Source organism: Sitophilus oryzae, unplaced genomic scaffold (genome assembly GCF_002938485.1).
Source record: "Sitophilus oryzae breed Bouriz unplaced genomic scaffold, Soryzae_2.0 scaffold_2008_pilon_pilon, whole genome shotgun sequence".
Lineage (NCBI taxonomy): Eukaryota > Metazoa > Arthropoda > Insecta > Coleoptera > Curculionidae > Sitophilus > Sitophilus oryzae.
In genome coordinates, this window is record NW_022146734.1 from 2,779,725 (window position 1) to 2,803,393 (window position 23,669).

Here is a 23,669-nt window from a genome sequence, read left to right on the forward strand (position 1 = left end):
AACCTAAGTACTTAAAACTTCTTACCCTTTCTATATTTTGATCTTCCACTTGTATCCTGATATTTTCGATATTTTGTTTGCTGATAATCATAAATTTTGTTTTGTTTATATTTATTTTAAGGCCATGACTCTGACTAATACTGCTAACTCTGTCCACCAGGCACTGCAAATCCTTCTCATTGCCAGCTAGGAGCACCGTATCGTCAGCATATCGGATGTTATTAATAGGTTTACCATTCACCTTTATTCCCACTTCTAAATCTTGCAATGTCTCCTGGAATATCGATTCAGAATTTAAATTAAACAGAAGTGGCGATAATATTCATCCTTGTCTGACGCCTTTAAGAATTTCTATATCCGTTGTTGACATATTTCCCATTTTTATATAAGCTGACTGATTCCAATATAAGTTTCTAATGATTCTGATGTCTTTGCCATCTAACCCAATCCGCTTCAGTAAATGTATCAGCTTGTCATGTTTCACGTTATCAAATGCCTTCTCATAGTCTATGAAATATGCCAAGGCACTTGTCTGCTGATCGAGGCATTTTTGGACTAAAACCTGTATTGAGAACAAAGCATCTCTGGTTCCCAGCCCACTTCTAAAGCCGAATTGAGTTTCACTTATATTTTCGTCAATCCTTCTCCATAGTCTAGAGTGCAGGACACGCAGAAACACTTTTACTATTTGTATATTATATTACTACTCGTATTAAAATCCTTGAAATAATAATTTCTCAATATTTTTTAAAACGTAACTCGCTATGAAAAAAAATATTGTTTTATACATGACGATAAAATTGCATTATCGTCTCCCGAAATTAATTCACTCGCGATTTCATCGCTCGTGAATTAATCTTTTCGGTCGACGATAAAATACCATTTTATCGTCTTGTATAAAAAAGAACTATTATTAAAATAAATCAGCTATACTTAAATCAGCTTAAACGGTTTAAACTTCATTAGACTTGAAGATTTCTTAATTCCCAACCTTAACACCATCAGAATTGTATATTTTTACAGTAATAGATTAAATTTTTCGAGAATAATCCTAATTTTGTCAAAAAAGTTGAAGAATTTAGGAATTTACCGAGTGGTTAACTTTAACCATGAATAACTTTTGAAGGAGTAGGTTTATCATAAAATTGTAAGAGACTTTTTTTGTAGAGAGTTCAATTTTGTATCAGAATATGTAATTGTCATGGCTATGAGAGAACAAAATCGAGAGAAAAAATATTATTTGCAAAAAGTGGCAAATTCCTATGTAATTAAAAATGGGAAACGAATCGTCTTTGGAGCAAGGTTTATTGTGAATATTAAGGGCTTATAATGGTCTCTTATTGTTTCTTACAGTAAACTAAAAATTTAGAGGGCGTCGTGAGAGAAATAATCAACTTTGTAAATAACGGACAACCTTATAATAGGTATAAACCTTTCTTTGTTTGTTGCATTTAGCTGTGATTGGTATCGCTTGTTGTTTATTTTATTTTGTTAAGTTGTTTTTTTTATTACATTTAGGGAGTTGGAATCACTAATAGACTAATTCACCACAATACATTAAGACACTTTAAATTTTGCTTTTAGTTTTCCAGTTACCAACGAAAGATATGAAATAGAAAGAGATTACCTTAGGAATGTAGCTGAGTGTAATGGATATTATATAAAATAATTAGAAAACGTAGTTATAAGTTTACGATTTGTGCAAATTCGACTTTTCAAGTGGAGAAAGATACATCAAAATATTTTTCAATATCGTTTGATAGAGAGATCTCGTAGTTTAAAAAGAATTTAAAAAAATTAAGGTAATGTAAAAGGTATACCGGGTGTTGCAACGCCGAGCGGGACATAGGAAATCCCATGTAAATTTTAATGGGCTCAATTATTGGCTTCCCTAATTATTTTAGAGAATAATTCTATTTAGGTTTATTGAAGACCACTAAAACCCACATTCAAAAGAATAACTTTAGATATTTTTGATTAGCCCGTTTACGAGTTATAGCCGATTTATTTTTAAATATTTCTCCTTTCTTATGGCCCTGTATTTACTTATGAGCACCAGTCAAGGTAAAAGATGTCAAATGAAGTTGTTATTCCAGAAATTGATCTATTTAGTGCTTTATTATTATTATTATTAAAAACTCATACCTACATCGAAAATATTAGCCATGAATTACACTACCGAAGGAAAAGTATTGATGATTAAATGGTATTATCAAGGAAATAGTTATCAACAGGTGTCGGACATGTTTGCTGTTCTGTATCCCAATAGACCGATACCTGGAAAATCTACAATGGCAAGGAATATCAAGAGATTTGAGACCAAAGGTACAATAATAAATAACTGCAGATGTGAAGCAAGGCAGGTACAAAGAGAAGATTCAAGAAATGATACCGACTTGGAAGTTTTATTGTGCGTGGAAGAGAACGATGGAAAGATCAGCACAAGGAAACTTGAGGATGAAATAAGAATAGATCACACTACAGCGTTTCGAATTTTGAAACGACATAAATACTATTCCTTCAAATATGGGAGCTTAGGCCCCTAGGAAAAATCAGGAAGTTTGGTACCAAATGGATGAAACCGTGGCTGTGTTCGGGAATATTCAGACAATAGTTTTAACGGAAACGTTATTGGCCTAAATCATACAGTAAATTGGCCAGCAAGGTCTCCTGATATTTCGCCAAATGATTTCTTTCTCTGGGGCCATTTAAAAAACAGGATATACAAGGATAAAAAATACCCAAATCTAGACGAGTTAAAAAATGCTATTTCTGCCGAATGCAATAGAATTTCAGTTTACCAACTAGCGAATGTAAGAAGAGAATTTTATGATCGCCTGGGTTATTGTCTAGCAGTCGATGGAGCAAAAATGTGAACATCTTAAATCCTAAAGTTCTAACAATTTAATAGTACCTAAATTGATAAGTTATTGAATATTGTAATAATTCTATATTTAACCTTGTAATTGATTACCTTATTTTACTTTAATTCATGTTAAATTGTATTTATAAATACATCTTTAAGATTTCCGATGTAGGAATGAGTTTTCAATAATAATAAAGCACTAAATAGGTAAATTTCTGAAATGACAAGTTCATTTGACAGTTATCTTTTACCTTGACTGGTGCTCATAAGTAAATACAGGGCCATAAGAAAAGAGAAATATTTAAAAAGAAATCGGCGATAACTCGTAAACAAGCTAATCAAAAATATCTAAAGTTATTCTTTTGAATGTGGGTTTTAGTGCTCTTCAATAAACCTAAATAGAATTATTCTCTAAAATAATTAGGGAAGTCAATTATTTACCCTGTTAAAATTTACATGGGATTCCCTATGTCCCGTCCGACGATGCAACACCCGGTATGTACTTAAAAAGGTACCTAATATAATATTAAATTTTGAATATCTTGTTATTATTTTCTCCATATTAGTATCAATATTATTTGCCTTAGTAAGAGACAACTCATATTAATAATCAGGCAAACCTTTTATTCTTTTCAGTATTCTTTTTATATCTTTTTTATTAATTAAAGAGCACTCTCAAAACTCTTACGTGGACTTTTTCATGTGCTCTTATATTAAACTCTATAGATTTATATAAAAAGCGTTATAGACAAAAGACAATTCTTTCGTGTAATGATCGGTTTGACATAGAATTATATATTTTTTCAGGCTTTTTCTTTAATTTGGAATCGATAGTAGATGGTGTCGCATTGGTCACGCGAGTGCTGGTATCTAAAATTAATAGAAAAATGGTCGGTAACGTGTAATAATATTTATTTCTGGACTCTTAAAAATCTATAGGAGTAGGAAACTGGTAAAAATATAACTTAAAATATATCAAAAATTTACGATTTTTTCGTCTAAAAATAATATAATAATATACATAACTCTCTCACTTACGTTATTACAACATTTTTTTGGTATATGTATATATTATACTATATTAAATTTATTTTGAGACCTACTTCATTGCTGGCTGTATTTAGTTCGTTAATTTGTGTTTGTAGTTCTAGTTTGTAGGACTATTGGCTATCTTAGGACTATGTCATCAGTAGTGATGGGATCACTCGAGCGAAATTTCGCTCGAATACTCGATTCGAGCGAAATCGAAGCGATCCTAGACGCGACTCGAAGCGATCCTAGAATGAAATAAATTGAATCCGATTTTAATGTGACATACTCGATATACATTGCCGGTAGCAAGTTCATACGACGCCGTATATACAGGGTATCCCAGAAATAAGTGCAAATATTTTAAGGGGTGGTAGATCTCGATAAAAGAAACATATTTTCTCTTTCTTCTTCTTCCTGTGCCTTTTGCTTAGCCGCACGTTGGCGATTGTCTGTACTCTTCATACAATGTGTAGAGTACCGTTTTCGGCTCTTCGAAATATGATGGCTGCGTCGCTGATGTTACACCAATCCCGTATGTTTCTTAGCCAGGAATGTTGTTTTCTTCCTGGGCCTCGCCGTCCCTCTATTTTTCCTTGTAGAATCAGCTTAGGAATGTAATATTTGTCTCCTCTAAGGATATGGCCGAGGTATGAGACTTTCCTTTCTTTAACTATATTAAGCATTTCTCGTTCATAGCCTGCAGTTCTTAAAACTTCTTCGTTGGTTGCATGTGCGATCCATGGCACACGTAAAAGTCTCCGGAGAGTCCACATTTCGAAAGCCTCGATGCTGTTCAGGGTTCTAGCCTTGAGTGACCAGGTTTCTGCGCCGTATAGTAAGATGGGCCATATGTAGCATTTCACTACCCGTAGTCTAAGTGTTAGCGGGAGACTGCGTGCTAATAGGAAGTTTTTAAGTTTAAAAAATGTTGACTTTGCATAATTCGTTCTAAGTTTAACTTCCTCATCGCAGTCCCATCGTTCATTGATCATGGCACCCAGATATTTAAATCGTGGAACTCGCTCTATAATATTTCCATCCACGGTCAATGCGGTGTTGATTGTAGGCTGGCGTCCTATTACCATAAGTTTGGTCATGGCAGCGTTGATTTTAAGACCGAAACGATTTCCCATGTCCCCTATCTTATTTATTATTTGCTGGAGATCCTCTAAAGTTCGTACTAGTATTGCCGTATCATCTGCATATCTTATATTGTTAATTGGAACTCCGTTAATTTTAATTTCTCCACTTTCTCCTTCCAGGGCCATTTGAAATATTTTTTCGACGTATATATTAAAAAGTATTGGTGACAGTATACAGCCCTGGCGGACTCCTTGACAGACATTGAAGGTGTCTATGGATAAATTTTTGTTAACTCTTATCTCTGCGGTTTGGTTCCAAATTTTCTCTTTATCGTTTTTCAAATAAGTCCAAAATACCGAGTTATTTTACTTCGAAAATTTCCAAAAAAAATGATTTTTTGCGAACATTTTGAGAACCACTGGATCCTTTCTAAATTTTCTTTCTTGTAAATTTAATCTAATACCTAGTTTGTTACCATATTATCAAGAAATTATGTTTTTTAACTAAAAGCTAAAAAATTTCCATAAAATTTTTCAAAAAATTTCGAATTTTCAAAAAAAATTTTTCGCCAAAAAAACCTCATATGCTTGTTTCTGGGGTTGAACTATACTACCAGTTAAAATATTTGCACTTGTTTCTGCGACACCCTGTATATTTATCCGTTGCGTATCTGAGAGACAACATTTTACGACCTACATCGACAATGCTTTGAAATAAACTAAATCAAGCGATCAAACGAATCGCTCGTCGTTTGCTACTTGCCATTCATCACCGAAAGAATCTGTACCCTGCGCACGCAACTTACTGCTTGGCGCTTGGCGTTAACGAGTACTTACAACAAGCGGCGGACGAAAAACCGTATTTTTAAATACGAGCGATCACTCGGTTATTGCAATCGCTTGATACTGGAGTACTCGATTATTGAAATTAATCGGTTTTCCCATCACTAGTCATCAGCGAATCTTAGATGGTTAAAATATTCTCCATCTATGTTTAATCCTTTGTTGGCCCAGTCTTGTTGACGAAAGATTTATTCTAGTGTTACTGTAAAAAGCTTTAGGGATATTGCGTCTCCCTGTCGTACTCCTTTGCTAGTTGGAAAAAAACAAATTATTCATAAAAAAAGTTTTCCAAATATACTAAAGAGAGATGAATAAGATCAAAAAAGGATAGAACGTTTCCAGACACATATTTATTTCTAATTTTTTTTCTCGAATTTTAAACTGCTCCATTTAAAAATCATTTTTACTCAATATAAAAATTATTACAACTTTCTTAAGACCAACTGGCAGTAAGGGCCATTAAAAATTAAAAAATAGTATGGGTCAAGAAATCAGGGGCTTGACCTCGCCAAAATAATCAACGATTTTCAATCCCCAGCCGTCCTTGACGCCGTTTTTTTTTTCGATTGTATGGTAGTATACAGTAAGAGTGATAAAACAATTATTGTGATGGTGATAATGATGATCACATTGACTGCTTCTACGTCCCAAAAATAGCAAGCAGTATCGGCAAAAACTCACTCTCACCGTTCCAAAATCAAACGCAATTCGCCCAAATAGGTGAATTTTTATCAGAGAGATTCTGTCGGACGAAAAAAAAACAATCCCGGTTTTTTGATAGCGCGCTAATTGGCTGGCAGGGAAGCAATAATAATATTTCAGCCACGCATCCGCTGCACACAGACATACCCCCGTGTGTGGGTGTGCGTAAATCGGAATTGTATGACAGTCGGCCAAATTGAAATTCAAATTACCGGCCCAACGGCTTATTGCCGCCTGAATCCGGTTCGTTTTTTTTTCGAAACAACTAGAAAAAAAAATAGTGTGATTGCTTTCGGTTTATCGATTAATAAACTTTAAAACAATTACGTAGAGGAAGTGAGGGTATTGTGGAATAGTAGTTATAAAAAAATTGTTATTGTGCACTATGTGCGCATATTTGAAGTGAAACGTTTTACCTACTAGCAGCTATTAAACGAAGGATTTGAAGGATATGTTGAAAAGTAATAAATTAAAAAATTATTTTTTTACGCGTAAAAAATATTTTTTTGCATGTAACAAATAGTTTTGTACAGGGTGGGTCAAATTCGACGCTTTTAAATGGAAACACCCTTTTCTATAGGAGATAGACGAAAACTAATATCGGTGTCTGTAGCTCAATTTTCATCAAAAACATGATGGTGAAAACCGCACATCAATATCTGTTACCGTTTCGGAGTTACGGGGTGTTTTTCAAAAATGTGCATTTTTAACAAATCGCTGTAACTTTTTTGCTATGGAAAATTTTGTATTTCTATGAAAACATTTCCAAAGCACCTTTTTACGTAGAATTTAATGGTTTAAGTATATATTTTTTTTAAATTAATAATTTAAGAGTTATCAACAGAAAAATTGATTTTTTATTTGGGACACCCTCTATATTTTTAATTAACTGAAAAGAATTTAAAATTACCTTTCCAAAAATATAGCACACTTGATATTTTGTTATAATCCCCTTCGAAATACAGAATTTTTAAAAGATCGTCACTAACTAGTAGGCTTTGGACCCCTTATTGATGATATGCCCTTAATGGAACTCGAAAACATATTTTTCGAGCAAGACGACGCACCGCCCCTGACCGCTGAAGTTATCAGCAAATTTTCGCAGCCAATTTCAAGAATAATTGAATAGCTAACCAAGATCCCAGCCGTTGGCCGTCGAGGCCGCCTGACTTAGTACCCATGGATCTAATCCTATGGATATATTTGCGGAAGAATAAAGGTTCCTTATTCTTCCGTATAATCTTGACAAGAATTAGAAATACTTAGCAGTTATGATAGGGTATCTTTCACCTCTACTGAGTTAATGAATTCCGCGAGAAATGTTCAAAAACTGCCCCGTCTGTCCATAACAGAAGACAGTCGATATGTCGAACACCTGTAGCAAAATCTTATGTCCTGGTTTGCTATTTACTTCTATTTTTATTAGATATAGTTTAAATGTGTTGATGTTGGTTAAATATATTTTAAATTGTTATAAAATTCTCTCATAGCAAATATTATTTTCGTTTTAATTGATGCTCACAGCTAGAATTTTTTTGTATTACAGCCGGTGCCGTTCAAAGCCTACTTATTTAAAGCGATGATATACTCTATATCTCGAAGAGGAATCGAGCAAAATATCAAGTGTGTTATATTTTTAGAAAGGTGATTTTAAATTCTTTTCAATAAACTAAAAATATACAGGGTGTCCCATATAAAAAATCAAATTTTCTGTTGATAATTCTTAAATTATTAATTTTAAAAAAACTATACTTAAACCATTAAATTCTACGTAAAAAGGTGCTTTGGAAATGTTTTCATAAAAATACAAAATTTTCCATAGCAAAAAAGTTACAGCGATTTGTTAAAAATGCATATTTTTGAAAAACACCCCGTAACTCCGAAACGGTAACAGATATCGATATGCGGTTTCCACCATCATGTTTTTGACAAAAATTGAGCTCCAGACACCAATATTATATTTTGTCTATCTCCTATAGAAAAGGGTGTTTCCATTTAAAAGCGTCGAATTTGACCCATCTGTACGCGTAAAAAATAGTTTTCAGTCTTTTGCGCAGATAAAACGTCTATTCCAAACTGATCAATTAGCATAAAACGAATGCCGCCGTTTCTCATTATTCCGCCGCTTAGCGCCGATAAATTTTCAATGAGAATAATTTCCGACGAAACGTCGGCGCCGTCGGATGCGGTACTATCTCCGGGCCTTCGGAATTTCTGCTTCTATTTTCCGCGTGCTGTCTTCGTTTTCCATCCTCTGTATTCCCATAGATCTCCGGGTGGTTTTATCGATCGCAATGTTTGGTAATTAGAGTTAGTTTCAATGAAAAAATATGCATTTTACTAACTTCAAGGACATTTATTCCGGAGACATATTTGTTAAGAGTTTGTTAACTTTTCATAATAGTTAACGAAAGACCCCTTAAATAATGTACCATATGCTCGAAAAAAAGGCGTCAAAAACGGCTAGGGATGACAACTGACCATAATTTTGACGATATTATTATCTTCGAATATTAATTCGATTTGAGTTTCTTAAAATTTAAAAAAGGATAGAACGTTTCCAGCCACACAAATATATTTCCAAAAGAATATTTCTTGTAGAATTTTAAACTACATCATTAAAGGATCATTTTTACTCAATATAAGGTAAGGGCCATTAAAAAATAAAGAAGGGTATGGACTAACTAATGAGAGAGAGTGTGAGCAAGAGGGAGATATTGGTTTATAGAGCGCGTCAACAGCGAGGGTTTTTAGCGGTCAATAATAAAGCTTTAGGTAATGTCAATTTTGTTTGTAAGGGCCCCAAAAATGATTGCGAAATCTTCAACTCTCTGAGCGGGGGTGTCATCCCCCAACTTTTTTCAAATGGAAAGGGGGGTCAAGTGGCGCCGCAATGAAAATAGTTTTCTATTCTCTATATTTCCCCGCCTCGTTTTTGAAAATCGGTTGAGTCGTTAAGAAAATATGAAGGCTTGAAATTTGAAAAGTTTCTTTAAACATTTATCAGAGTAAATGATAAGGATAAATTCCTTCGACCAATTTGAGTGTTTTTCTTATTATTTCTAGATGTTTACGCATTTTTTCACTTGCCACAAGCTTGAACGATCAGGTGCGGTAGTTGCTAGATAGCTGTTCTGTGACTTCATTGTTGAGGTTCTTAAATATCGTTAAACTGACCCACAATAGTATTTCCAAAAATACCAGCCCACACGTTCAATTTCTGATGGTTTTGTGTGTGCACCTCGTGAAAAACCCTGGGGTTGTTTTCAACCCAGTACCGACAGTTGTGCCGATTAACTACACCGTTCAAAAAGAAAATACACTCATTCAAAAAACACACATTAAATAGGAAATTATTATCATTCGCCACTCGTTCACTCATAGTTTCACAAAATTGCAAGCGACGATCAAAATCGTCTTCGTTGAGTTCTTGTACCAACTGAATTTTGTACAAGTGGAACTTGCGTTTTTTTAATATCCTTTGGACACTTGTACGATTCACACCGGTCTCATTGACTAATTTTCTTGTACTCAGCTTACTATCCATTGCAACTTGGCCCAATACGAATACCTCCATAGCTTCATTTACTACAGGATTTTCCCTCTGCCTCTTTTTATTCATAACGGAACCAGTTTCGTGAAATTTTGCTACTAACTCGCGAACAATTTTGCCATAAAGGTGGTTGTCAGGATGGCGTTCATTGAATATCTGCGCAACCTGATTGCCACAAGTGAGTACACCATAATAATTGTTAAAAAATTTAACGATATTGAGAAGAACTTCAACGGATAAGTCACAGAAAAGCTATCTAGCAACTACCGCACCTGATCGTTCAACCTTGTGGCAAGTGAAAAAATGCGTAAACATCTAGAAATAATAAGAAACAACAGCAAATTGGTCGAAAGAATTTATCCTTATCCTTTACTCTGATAAATGTTTAAATAAACTTTCTTTGATGTCATTTTTTCCGTCCGTATAGTTATTGGAAGTTTTAAAAGTTATTAAATTAATTTATTGATCATTAGTCATAACTAATGAAGCTACGATTCTCCGTTTCTTTCTTTTTTTGATATGGCATTTTATAAGCTTTTCTGAGCTTACAAATCGGATATCCTTCCAATTTCTTTCTTTTTTCCGCTTGGCTGGGTACAGACATCCGAGATTCCGGACCGCCGGATTCAAAAGAGCGGCCGGAGCCGAAATTCGCGCTGCTCAAACTTTCCGGGCGAAAGAGATACCGAATTTGGCATTCTGGAGCGAGCTTTTGTTCCCGAAATATACACCCTGGAACTGGGAACGGCCACCGAGATTGTTCCGCTCTGCGGTTCAACTGATCCAGAGTATTCGAATGCGGATTTCGTTTGTCGGGAAAGTTTTCTCTAACTCTGTTTGTGTGAGTGTGTAGATTGTCGGTCTCTAACTGATCATATGTATTAAAAACGGTTGCTGAAACTTTAAAGATGTTAATAGTCTTTTGTTAGGTCTAGATGTTAAGTCGATTTAGCTATAAAAATAGTGATTAAATTACCAAATTTCTTGGCTTAAAAAAGGAATAATGTGTACTATTACACAAAATAGGAATTGTGTTGACACAAAAGGAACTGTTACTCGAATGCAAATAATAACTGACATTTAATAGGAATGGTGTTAAAACAATGCCGTACTTCTGCCTGTGCCTTTAATAGTTATTTTTTAGACAAAACAATAATGCAATTTTATCGTCGTGTATAAAACAATATTTTTTTCCATATCGAGTTACGTTTTAAAAAATATTCAGAAATTATTATTTCAAGGAATTTATTACGAGTAGAAAAAATATTGTGCTGGGTTGGCATTGGTTTATATGTAATTTGACAAATAAATAAAGCGGTCTCTTTAGTTGTCAGTTTTGAGTCTGAATATTTTTTTTAATTCTCTTTCGTATCGATTGCTGATTGAATTGGAGCCAGAAATGGCTCAAAACGAAATAAGCAAATTACCAACAGATATTCAGGCTGAGGCGACAAACGCCATATCCAAACTACTTCCATTTAAATCTCGAATAGCTTATAAAAAGAAATACAAAAATTTTCAAAAATGGAAGCAATTAAGAAACGTGCGAGAAGAAATAAAGTTTTTAACCTATCCTCGCTGTTAAAATATCATTTAATCTACCGGTTAAAGTACTATTTTATCTACTATTTTTGATAGATATAAGGCAATTTTAACAGTTAAGTTAATTTGTACATCACGCAAAACAGTAACTGGGCCTAAAATTTGTAAAAACGGTCACAAGTAATTTGAGCATAACGCTATAAAGCATTTTAATCAGTAGTTAACTCGCACAGTAGAAATTAATCAATCCACATCGAGAGAGGTTTATTTAGTTTTGGTTCGATCTGTATAATACCTTGACATTTGACCTTTAATAACTTTTTTAGCAGACGTGAGATTGATGGAGACTTTTTTCTTCTTCATTGTAATGGTAAAGCCTACTCAAAAAAAACTAACTACTCTAAAGCCTCTTCTAAAATTCAGCATTATCGGAATTTTGGTAGATTGAAATGTTTAAATTGACCGGAGTATAGTTATGAAAATTTAAAATACTGTATTACTTATTTAAACGATTACATAAACCAAAGAAAAACTGTTATACACGTTTATTATTTCCCAAACTTTTCTGAAATACCGCCTCCCGTTTCCCTGGAGAGCGTTAAAAGTGCAACACCGCCGCCATTACCTGTATCCATTCGGAATCGAATCGTTGTTCCAGTTCACGTGCACCGGAAGCGGCCACTTAAATATGAGTGGGCGAAACGAGCGCCGCAAAAGTCGATACGTCAATTCGCTTCCGGTTTGCGGCGCGAAACTTAGCGACCGGAAGCGAAACCACTTCCGGTCGAAGATCGGAAGTCGAGGTGGAATTGCAGGTGTTTGCCTAGATGAATATTTAGTATCTAGCTAAGAACAACTAAACAAGAGCTTAAAATACGCGTTGGTAGTTCTATAGGACTTCATATTAACTAACTTCATATTTTGCAGATAAAAATAAGTAAAAATGTTCATATAAATGTACATCCTAAAATGCTTAGTTTTTAGGAGATTCGGTTTCATTTTTATTTCATTTTTTTCCAAATAATTTCTGAAGTAACGTCAATATTAGGATGAAAATTGGTGTCTGAGAGTTTTTTGACATGAAAAATTTGATTTTGATGTCAATAAGGCCCCTATTTGTAGGGGTGCCACCTACATGTGTTTTAATTGATTTAAAGAGTAATAACTTTTCGTCCGGACCTGTGTAAAACTACTGAGTAAAAAAAGACACATTTCCGTGATTTTTTACGTAAAAAAGGTAACTTTGTAAAAATCGCTACGAGCCACCGTTCTCTAGATATTTAGAATGGAAATTGTCAATACATGTCATTATTGACAAAAAATAAACATGTCGAGTATACAGAGAAGACCAGGCTACTAGTAACATAGCAAGTTGCCGGACGAATTTACGTTTACCCGTTTTGCGTTCGTACTCGAGATTCACTGCCGGCTAGTCGGTTAGTCAGGCAGTACGCAGTTGCAGTTGCGCTTGGACGGGTCGGTCGTGGCAGACTAGGAATACGACGCGAGGAATGCCGAGTATTTATTATTTTCATTTTAAGTGTTTACCTTCACTTAAGGTAACATTTAAAATGAAAATACTTAAATATTTATTATTTGAGTGTGTTTACAAGCCAAAACTAAAAATAAATAAATTCTCTGTACCCAAAAAGAAATAAAATGTTACTCTAAATAAACAAAAAGTTATAACAAGTGTTCAAAAATACCATCTTCTTGTGCTAGACAGAAGCCTAGGCGATCATAAAATCCCCGTCTGACATTGGCTAACATATTAGGGCTAATAGTTTGGAAAACCTCTCGTATTTTTACTTGAAGCTCATCCAGATTATTAGCCCTATTATGACCATACACTTTAGATTTTACATAACCCCACAAAAATAAATCATTGGGAGAAAGATCTGGTGATCTAGCGGGCCACAAAATAGTTCCATATCCACTAAATAAACGGTTGGGAAAAGTATTGTTCAAATATTCTTGAACAATACGGGCATTGTGGGCAGGACAACCACCTCAGCAATTTGATTACTTGAAAGCGTGGGATTTTGATCCGCGGTAGCACAAATGAACACTTGCTTTAACTCCTGTTCTTCATTAATCAACACATCAGGCTTTTTGTGTTTTTGTGGGAACACGCATCACCCGCATGTGTTTCAAAATTATTAATAACTCTGGTTAATACTCCGGTAAAGATGGAATTGGCCTGTTTACAAAAGTTTGTGGAAAAATTGTTTGTATATCCCGATAAGACCTATTTTGGAAATACCATTTTACAATTTGAATTTTCTCACGAACTTCGTAAACATCCATTATTTTACTTAAAAAATAAATTTTACACGAGAACTGTCGCGAGAATCTATGTATTCGTTTTGGCTATTAAAACACGAATAAATACAAATTCTGAAACATTCTTATCACATATCTACCTATTTTTATTTTATCGCATTTTTTCGCCTGCTTTTTATCCGGCGGACGGGTATACGCTAATTCGTCCGGTTCTGCCTATGTTACTACTACGGTGGTCCGGTCTGTATAGTTATTTAACTGTAATGATAAATTTGGGAACTTCTTATTTTTTTAAATTATCATAAATTTTTCTTCAAAAAAATGATGTTTAAACAGTTTTTGTTGAGCTTTTGACACAAAATCATTTTAAATTTATGATTTCAGTCTAATAACTATTTAGTGTTGTTTAATGTTTAATTTTTGTCAAATATGTCTCGTAGCGTTTTTTACCAAGAGAACTTTTTTACGTAGAAAATGTCGTAAATGTATATTTTTTTAATCAGTAGTTTTATACACATACGAACGAAAAGTTACTACTCTTCAAACCAGTTAAAAAATATGCAGGTGGTGCTCTAGGTATACAACTAGGAGCCATATTGACATCAAAATAAAATTTCTCATGTCAAAAACTCCCAGACACCAATTTTCATCCAATTGACGTTACTTCATAAATTATTTGGAAAAAATCGAAATAAAAATTAAACCTCTACACTCTGTATCTCCACAACAAAGCATTTTAGGACATACGTTTATACGAAATGTTTTACGTATTTTTATCTGCAGAATATGCTGCCGAAGTTTCCGGAATACAGTTCGGACCACCCTGTATAGGCAACATATCAAAAATGACTTTAGATCTGGAAAAATCAACATTACCTATCTTTTTATTTGATATCCTCCAACGTGCCTGTAGCCTTATTTCCTTTGCACCGCCCTTTGATATCCTGCCCGTTTGTTTCCGGAGCTCCGGAAATAAAGAAAAAAAACTAAAAAAACTAGCTATTCTGTATGCGGTAGGGCGTCGACGGATATTCTTCGTAGATCGCGTATGAATACGGTTAGTGGCGTTCGCCGTTACGCTTTGCATGCATCCAAAAATACCGCATCGTAAAGGTGATAGGGCTAGGCTACTATCATAGCCTTTATGAAAATGCTTCGCGCTTTCGGTTCTATCAGTATTATTAGCATTGGAATGTACTCTGTTTATATCTGACTAGTATATTTGACAAATATGTGATTCTGACGGTGCTTGTCAGATATAACTCCCTTCGAATTTGGTACTTTTTTATATAATTCGAAATCTTTGACTGAAAACATTAAGGAAGGAGTATAAAGATTCATTCTCACTATACCTTCCGTATCAGCTACCTTCCGTTTACATAAATTATTATATCCTGTAAATGAATAGGACAATGCACACTATCCGTTCCGTTTCCCTTCCGTTCCATATCCTTTTCTTCTATATATTTTTTTGGCGGGCGGACTGAAGCGTATCGGAAATAGTGTTAAGTTCTTACATTTGTACCAGCTCTGTTAACATTTTGCTCATATTTATTTATTTTTTCATCTCTTGATTAAATCTATTACCTTTTTCAAACGATACAAATTTTTAAAATAAAACTTCCGTAATATAAATAATTGTACAATAAAAAGTATACAACTGATACGGAACGGAAGCTTACGTATAGCGTCAATACAATAAAAAATACGGAACGGGTATTAAATGAAAACGGAAGGTATAGTGAGAATCCTTAATGCTATTCATGTATTTACGCATGGTAGACGGAGATGGGGACCTTAGAGGTGTGTAGTTCGTGAACGAACTAGTTCCAATGAATTATTCCGACCCCGGAATGAAAGGAACTAGTTCCTAGTTTCTCAAAGAACTAGTTCCTCAGGACCTATTCCGGGATCGAGACTGTGACCGATATAGAATAATATGCGACGGCGACGGGTCGGCTAGCGCGCGGAGCCCGATGATAGGCAGGAGAGGGGAGTGCCAGCCGTACTTTATCGGATCCGGACCTAGAGGAACTAAACTAAATAAAAGACTAGTTTATGTACGTATGGATGAGCCAGCGCGATTGATGCTAAGCAGGTGTGGGGTGTGCCAGCCGTATGTTATCGGATCCGGACATAGAGGAACTATTAAAAGACTAGTTCACGGGAATCTATTCAGTCGGCAGATCCGAGATATAATACAAGGCGACGACGATGGATTCGCCCTTTTCTATTGTCACAGCCGGCGCGGCGTAATTACCACAGAAAATTGTCGTGGATACTGTTTTTGATTTTTAGTTTGTTTTTTATATATTTTATGGGAATATTTCACTTTAGGTCCCTAAAATTAAGAAATATCTTATAAAACGAAGTAGATATTCTGAATTTTTAGACAAAAACAAAAAACTTGAAGTGAGGAAAAATGCAATTTTTCGTAAAATTTTTGTAATATTTGCTCCAATTGATTTGTGATATGGTTTTTTAAATTCTAATTTGAGTTTTTTTTTATTTATTTTTTATCTGCAATAAACTTACCTATGTGTTTTTAACATAAACAATTACACGTCTCGTTATATCTCCGTACATTATGAAAATTATACAGATCATACTGTGAATAGTTCTGACTGACAACGAAACGCATTAGCAAGCAAAGGGGATGTCAATGTTAGTCGGGAACTATTGTGAATTAAAGACCTAGTTCAAGGAACTATTCCTCTGAAGGAACTAGAACTAAGGAACTAGAATTCCCACCACTAGGGGACCTAGGGTGGGCATTTTTGACTGTTTTGTTTGACGTTTCATTCGACACATTTGAATTTGAGATTTGAAATGAGAGTATATCATGACATAAGCAAATTATTTTGATTGCAGTTGGGGTTGGAACCTTTGGTGTTACAACAGCAAAATAAAATACTAATTAATCACAATACACTCTACTTTTAACACTGGACGCGCTTTTCACAAACATTGTTAGCATCATCAACAGCTGATTAAAACTAAACTAATAGGTACAAATTGAGCGTTTATACGGGGTGTACAAGTATTTTAACTGATAGTATAGTTCGACCCCAGAAACACGCCCATGAGTTTTTTTGCGAAAAAATGTTGAAAATTTTATATTTTTCTTGACATTTTCCCGAAAATATTGAAAAACTTTTGAATGCCGCTTGTTCAGTTTCCGCAAACTTGTTTATAGTGCTCCGAGAGAATGCAATGTTGCCACCTCCAAAGTTATCCACATTCTATATTTTGTTAATAAGTTATAAGTTCACATTTTTAAATTTCTACAAAAAAATATTTCAATCAATTTTACTCACTGTAGATTTTTTAATATATGTAGATTACTATTAGGTGCAGTGCAACGTCTACTATATTTTAAAAAATACCTCTTTTACCCAGAAAATGAATTATTTGAATTTCCTATATTATAACTACTGCCTGCTTAAAAGTTTAAAAAGTGTATTTATATAAATATATCTCGTATTTTCGTTCTTTAGTGATATCTAATAGTTGATATTTTAAAAATATACCGTACGATCGAAAAAAACAGCGCAAAGTTAGCTTGGAAATGATGATCGATAATATACTGTCATATAGACTACTGGTTAAAATCAAGAAAAATATACGCTTTCAAGCTAAATCTTAAATAACTTAAAAACGATTTATTTTAGGTACAGGAACATGTATAGTCAAAAAGTAACAAATTTTAAAAACGGAAGTAACGAAAGCCATTTCACGAGTGAAATAAAAAAAAGTTGATTTCCATTTGAAAAAAAAATTATTTATGATAATTTTTTAATCGCTCAATTCCATGACAGCTGCGGCCATTATTATATGACATTCGGACAATTTAATTTTTGGCTTAGATAGCCACATGTGGTTTTGACTTAGATAGCCACATGACTTAGATAGCCACATCTTTATGGTACAGTGGCTGTGGCAATCACTAAATTCGACGTTTCGGCTATATACATATTTTTGACAGGCAGTTTTTTTCCTCCAAAAATTATAAATATTTTTTTTCTCAAAAACGGTTAACGTTAGGTATAGAGTGTTTAATATCAAAATTCATAAAATTTTACAGAGAATTTAAGTATGTAATAAAAAATGGGGTCACCCATTTAAAATAAGAAAGTTGCTGTCAACTTCCGGTACTTCCGAAAGTGCCGCCATATTGAAAATATTTTTAATCGATAGATCTCATTATGAGACAATGATATGCACAAAATCTCGTATCTAGATATTGTAGTTCTCTAGAAACTTCTAACGCAGGCTCAGCCTGGGACACCCTGTATAAATACTTAAATTTTGTCAACCATTATACATACGTCATTCAATTTTTACAAAATGTGCATTAGAAGCATATCATTATCTAAACAGACCGGGGGCCACATTTAGCTTCGCCGCCCCGGGCCCCCGACAGGCTTAGTCCGCCACTGTGTACCGCTGTCAAGAATTACAATAAAATGAAGTATTGAAGAGTTGCGGTTCTAGGTAAAGTGACAAAACGACGCTCTAACCTAGTTACATAGACCTGCTATCTATCGAGTCCGTTTTCTAATGGTTTCATCTGAATTTTCCAAGTCGTTTTTAAATCTTTCTAGTCAATGTGTCAACACTGGCCGTCGAGCAAGCTGAGATTCTGGTAATTGCTTGGTATTTTGGGCTGATTATCGATTGCTGCTGGCAGCTCTCAAAATATTGCAATTATTTTTTAAAATTTTCAAAGTTAAATAACTCGGTTATTATCAATTTATTTTAAAAAAGGTTATTTTAAAACATGTTTCTTTTGCCCAGATCGATCACCCCTTAAAATACTTGCACTTATCTTTGGGACAACCTGTATAGGCTCTCGGTACGTGATAAAATCAACAAATCAAGCGTAACAATTAATTATCGAGACTAGAGCAATAAGAACCCAGAACTGGAACAAATTGGACCATTATCTCTGTTCATATTATCTTTACATTGATTTACTTTCACGCTCTCATATATGCATCTAATTGCCTGTAATTTGAGATTTGTCTGACTAATTTTAAATTATTAACATCCGCACAATGATCTTTATCAAAAATATGTGGAGGAGCGCAAAATGTATTCTAATTTGCCCAACATATTTGTGATTGCAATCTTTACATGAAATTTCATTCACCCAACCTTTCAAGTGGAGGTGTTTTATCTTTAGGATTACCTAATAGTTGTAGCGCTATACACAAGTTTATAATTGAGATTCTTAATTTTTTTAAACCACCGAAAAACTCTATAAAACATTGAAATATAATTTACTGATACATGCCATATATGTGCTAATGTCTTGTCTAAATTTTCAAAAAGTAAAATATTTTATTTCACCAAGACATCTCCTATTTCGATTCGAAATATCTCTTATATTCCTCTATATCTCATATCATCCTGAGCGCAAATTATTTCTGTCTTTTTCCTTTGGCGTCACATCGCGTTCCAACACCACCCTCTCTCCTAAGAAGTCAATAAAAATCCATGACCTGGTATTTTTTCCAGAAGCACGGTAAAATAGAGAGAAAAGGAAACGAAGAATGTGCGGAAAATGGGTATTCGATGACGTACGATGGCTTTTATAGGTTAATATCTATTTCGAGCGGCTTGTGGTGAAAATTTTCCCAGTTTGGAGTTGTTGCCAGTCGTTTTGTGACGCCAACACGTTCCTTTTATCACAGGAAATGAATTATTAAATAACAGATTTTTAGATTAGCCTTCCTAACTTTGCAAAATAACAGATGTTAACTTAAAATAATACTTTTATTTTAATGACTTAATCATCATCATCATCATTCTCAGCTTATTCGACCATTTCCAATTATGGTGCAGCCTCCCTCACATGTTTAGCTATACTCTCTTTGTTGGGTCCATTGTTGTATATTTTTTGCTACTTGGGGGATTTGATTCTATGGATGACATCTATTACCTGGGTCTTTGGTCGTATCCACTCTATTCTTTTACGGTCCTTTTTAGTTATTTCCAGTATATTTCGTTCCACTGAGCGTTGTGCAACCTGCAGTTTTCTTGTAATGTACACATTCGTCGATGACTTAATATTTTCATGTTATTAATTTATAGACCCTAAAATTTCTGAAGTATCTCCGCTAACTAGCCATGTCTGAGAGCCAGGTATTTTAAGGAATTGTTTGTCTATTTGAATTTGTACGTTCGGCATCAATCGGGTGAAATCGAAACTCCTTCGGCTCGATACGTTGACGTTTTTTACCTACCGGGTGCGTCTCGAAAGTGGCGTACCCCCTATAACTTTTTTATTTTTTCAGATAAAAAGACGATATTTGTTATGTTAGTATATGACATAAATTAGGATTGATTGACATATTCAATTGTTTTCGGTCACTACAACTTTTGATTTTTAAATGGCACCATTGATATTTTTTTACTTTATTTGATAGAAAATGACACTTTGAATAGAATGACATATCATATGTCAACTTTTGACATTTTCGCATATGGTTTATTTGAAATTATAACATGCGGTTCATAACGACAATTTGACTTGAAATACCTACTAAGTGTGTGGTATCAAATTATTAGTAAAAATTGCTTTTTCCAAATATGCTAATGAGCCACCCTCGTTCCATTTGAAAAAATTGAAATATGACTAAAAATACGATATGGGCATATTTTAACCGGCCAGAATAAGACACTAAAATATTAGACAGTCAAATCTATTTTTCCAAGGCTCCTTGATTAAAAATTAGTGTTTTTAGCCATAGCACTCTAGATTGAAATTTAAAATACAATTTGTTTGTCAGTGAATATGTCAAAAGTTGACACATGATATGTCATTCGATTCAGAAAGTCATTTTCAATAGTCAAGAATCACATTTTCCGATAACTATAATCACCCTTTCCGTTGAAATGAATTAAGTAAATTTTGTACTCCTTTAACATTTTAAAATAGCAAAAAATATGTCATAATTAAAATTATATTAATAAGAATCGCTGTTTCCTGAAACCGAGGGCTTCGTAATGGCTATCCAGGACCAGGTAATCGCAAGCAGAAACTACCTAAAGTATATTGTGAAAGATACGACAATCGAAAATGACAAATGCCGATACGGGTGCCAAACAACGGAAGCCATCCAACATATGTTCCATCCAACTATGTCCAACCGTACCTGGATGTCAGATGTTTTCTGCAACCGAATATAAAGCAAGGCACGATTCCGTAGCGAAAATACTACACCAGGAACTAGCTATCATACACCAACTACAGCAAGCGGAAAAACTCCCGTATTATAAATATGTTCCAGAAACCAACGAAAATATATCTACACTAATATATAAAATCCTTAAGTGACTGACATACTGATTAATCACGATCCTGCTCAAACCACTCATCGTAAGAAGTTCAATTTTGGCATACAGGTTGACTCTAGGATGTAGAGGTTCTATAAGAACGGATTTTTCGAAATTCCAGTTCCAAAAGGATGAAACCACCCCTCAAATATTACAATATTTTTTATTTAAAAAACGGTCAAGTTTCCGAAAAAACGCTTAAACACGTATATTTTATTTTGTTTTTTACATATTTTAAGATTTTTTAAAAATGTATACAGGGTGTTTCGAAAAATCTGGTCATTGATTAATCACGATCCTGCTTAAAGCGCTTGACGTAAAAAGCTGATTTTTGGAAAACAGATTGACTTTAGGGTGTAGAGGTTTGATAAGAAGGGATTTTTTATAAATTTATACAGGGTGTTTCATAAAATATGACCATTGAGTAATCACGATTCGGCTTAAACTGATTTTTGGCAAGCGGATTGACTGTGGGGTGTAGAGGTTCGATAAGGAGGGGTTTCTCGAATCTCAAATTCCAAGAGGGTGAAAACGCCCCTCAAATAGTACAATATTTGTTATTTAAAAAACGGTTAGTCTTTCGGGAAAACGCTTGGACAAGCTTAATTTATTTGTTTTTTTTTTACATATTTTGATATTTTTTAAAAAAAAATCATACAGGGTGTTCCAAAAAGTTGGATAATTTCTTAACCACGATTCTGCTTAAACTGCTTGACGTAAAAAGCTTATTTTTGACAAACGGATTTTTCGAAAGTCGAATTCCAACGAGATGAAACTACCTCTCAAATATTACCAAGTTATATAATAATATCGCCATATCGTATTTTCTCATGCTGACATAAATGTGAGAAAATTTTATCCAGTTTGTATGTTAATGGAAATTCTTGCTTTGCTTTATCATCACCATTACAAATGTTTAATTCGACGCGAACGAAGTCGCTGGTACACGCTAGTATAACATATAACATAGAAAATAAAATATTTTTATGAAGAATGCATTTTTCTCAAAATGTCAATAATAAAAAAGTTTTTCCTCTTGTAAAGACAATCTGGAAACGAAAATACGCATCACAGATCCATAAACGCAAGTGAATTTCTCTCTGCGCAAGCGTACATGTCAAATGATACGTTTACGTATACGTCATTGGTCGTACTTTAACTGCCTATTATTCATAATTATCTGATGTGAATTTAATTTATTTACACTGATTTTTAACAACTGTTGTTTTCTTTTCAGGCCAATCTTACACATCTAAGCCGGAATACTTTTGTTCCTGGAATTGGTATGGGCATAGCCAAGTGCCCATACGATCCGACAGATAATTCTACAGCTGTATGGGTAGAAAAAGGCAATCCAGGGGACTTGCCAGGACTGTATTCAGGTATTTTATCATAATTTTATTATCAATAACCTTGTTATCGTATTTTATTAATTGAGGAGCAAACTTAAATGCATTTTATCCATTTTTTAAGACTTTCAACCAAAGATGGCATTGCAAACTACATACACAGACTTGCAATATGATGCCAGAAACGACGTGTTAAATACATTTTATCCCATTCGAATTCAATGGCGAAAATACCGTAGACTTTCTATGTGCTGTATGTTCATTGGCGGAAGAAGTATGTCCTTGTATGGCTGTGGAGATACTGCTGTTTGTTTGTCATTGCCAGATGGAAGAGTTTTTTTTTGTACTACAACTTCTCTATTTTTTGTATAATACTACTTAAAATAATGAATTAAACTACGACTGGGAACCATGTAGTTAGGGATACAGACAAATTTCACAGGTTTTTTTCATTCTTTCAGATATCATCAAAACTAGATTTTTCTCACGTAGGTGTACTATTTTTATGATTTTTTATCCATTTTTCAAGTATACTAATTTTTCGGTAAGTTTCTTGCAAAAAGCGTGGCAGTTTTTCTTTGTTGGCCAAAATTCGAAATAATGGAGGAAATGCATCTAGAAAGTCTGCTCTTCAATTCTAATTAAATATGAGTTAATTTAATTTGTTGTAGTTTTAGAAACAGTGAAACGTTCTTTTGTGTTTGTTTCAGGAACAAATGCCGAATTCACGAAAGCAGATACCGTGATTTTCCGTACGGATCTGCATAATTTAACCACCGGACGTAGAGAATACAGCTTCAAAAGAACGCTAAAATACGACTCAAAGTGGCTAGACAGTAAGTACATATTGTATCACATATTTTAACGAAATATGTATTTCTTTGTATACTCTATTATTTTGAGAATAGAAAAATTGTAGGTGAATTACGAGGTGAATTATTTCTGTGGCTAATTTTATTCTAACATTCAAATATTGTGCAGTAGAAACCACGGTATTTTTCAACTAAAAACTCCATTTCATACTCGGTAAAGTTAGTATTTGCCAAGTACCGACTACTCTGTTAAAAACTTCCAGT

At 34.0% G+C, this 23,669-nt stretch overlaps 1 protein-coding gene across 2 annotated transcripts in view; it reads left to right on the plus strand.

Annotated features, from left to right (window-relative positions):
• Positions 1-23,669, plus strand: part of LOC115884045 (semaphorin-2A) — a 443,601-nt gene that overhangs the window by 376,736 nt on the left and 43,196 nt on the right. For both annotated transcript variants that reach the window (XM_030902489.1, XM_030902488.1), the window contains exons 5-6: positions 22,482-22,626; positions 23,304-23,429. In XM_030902489.1, coding sequence (XP_030758349.1) covers positions 22,482-22,626; positions 23,304-23,429 — 271 coding nt within the window. The remainder of the gene's footprint in view (positions 1-22,481; positions 22,627-23,303; positions 23,430-23,669) is intronic.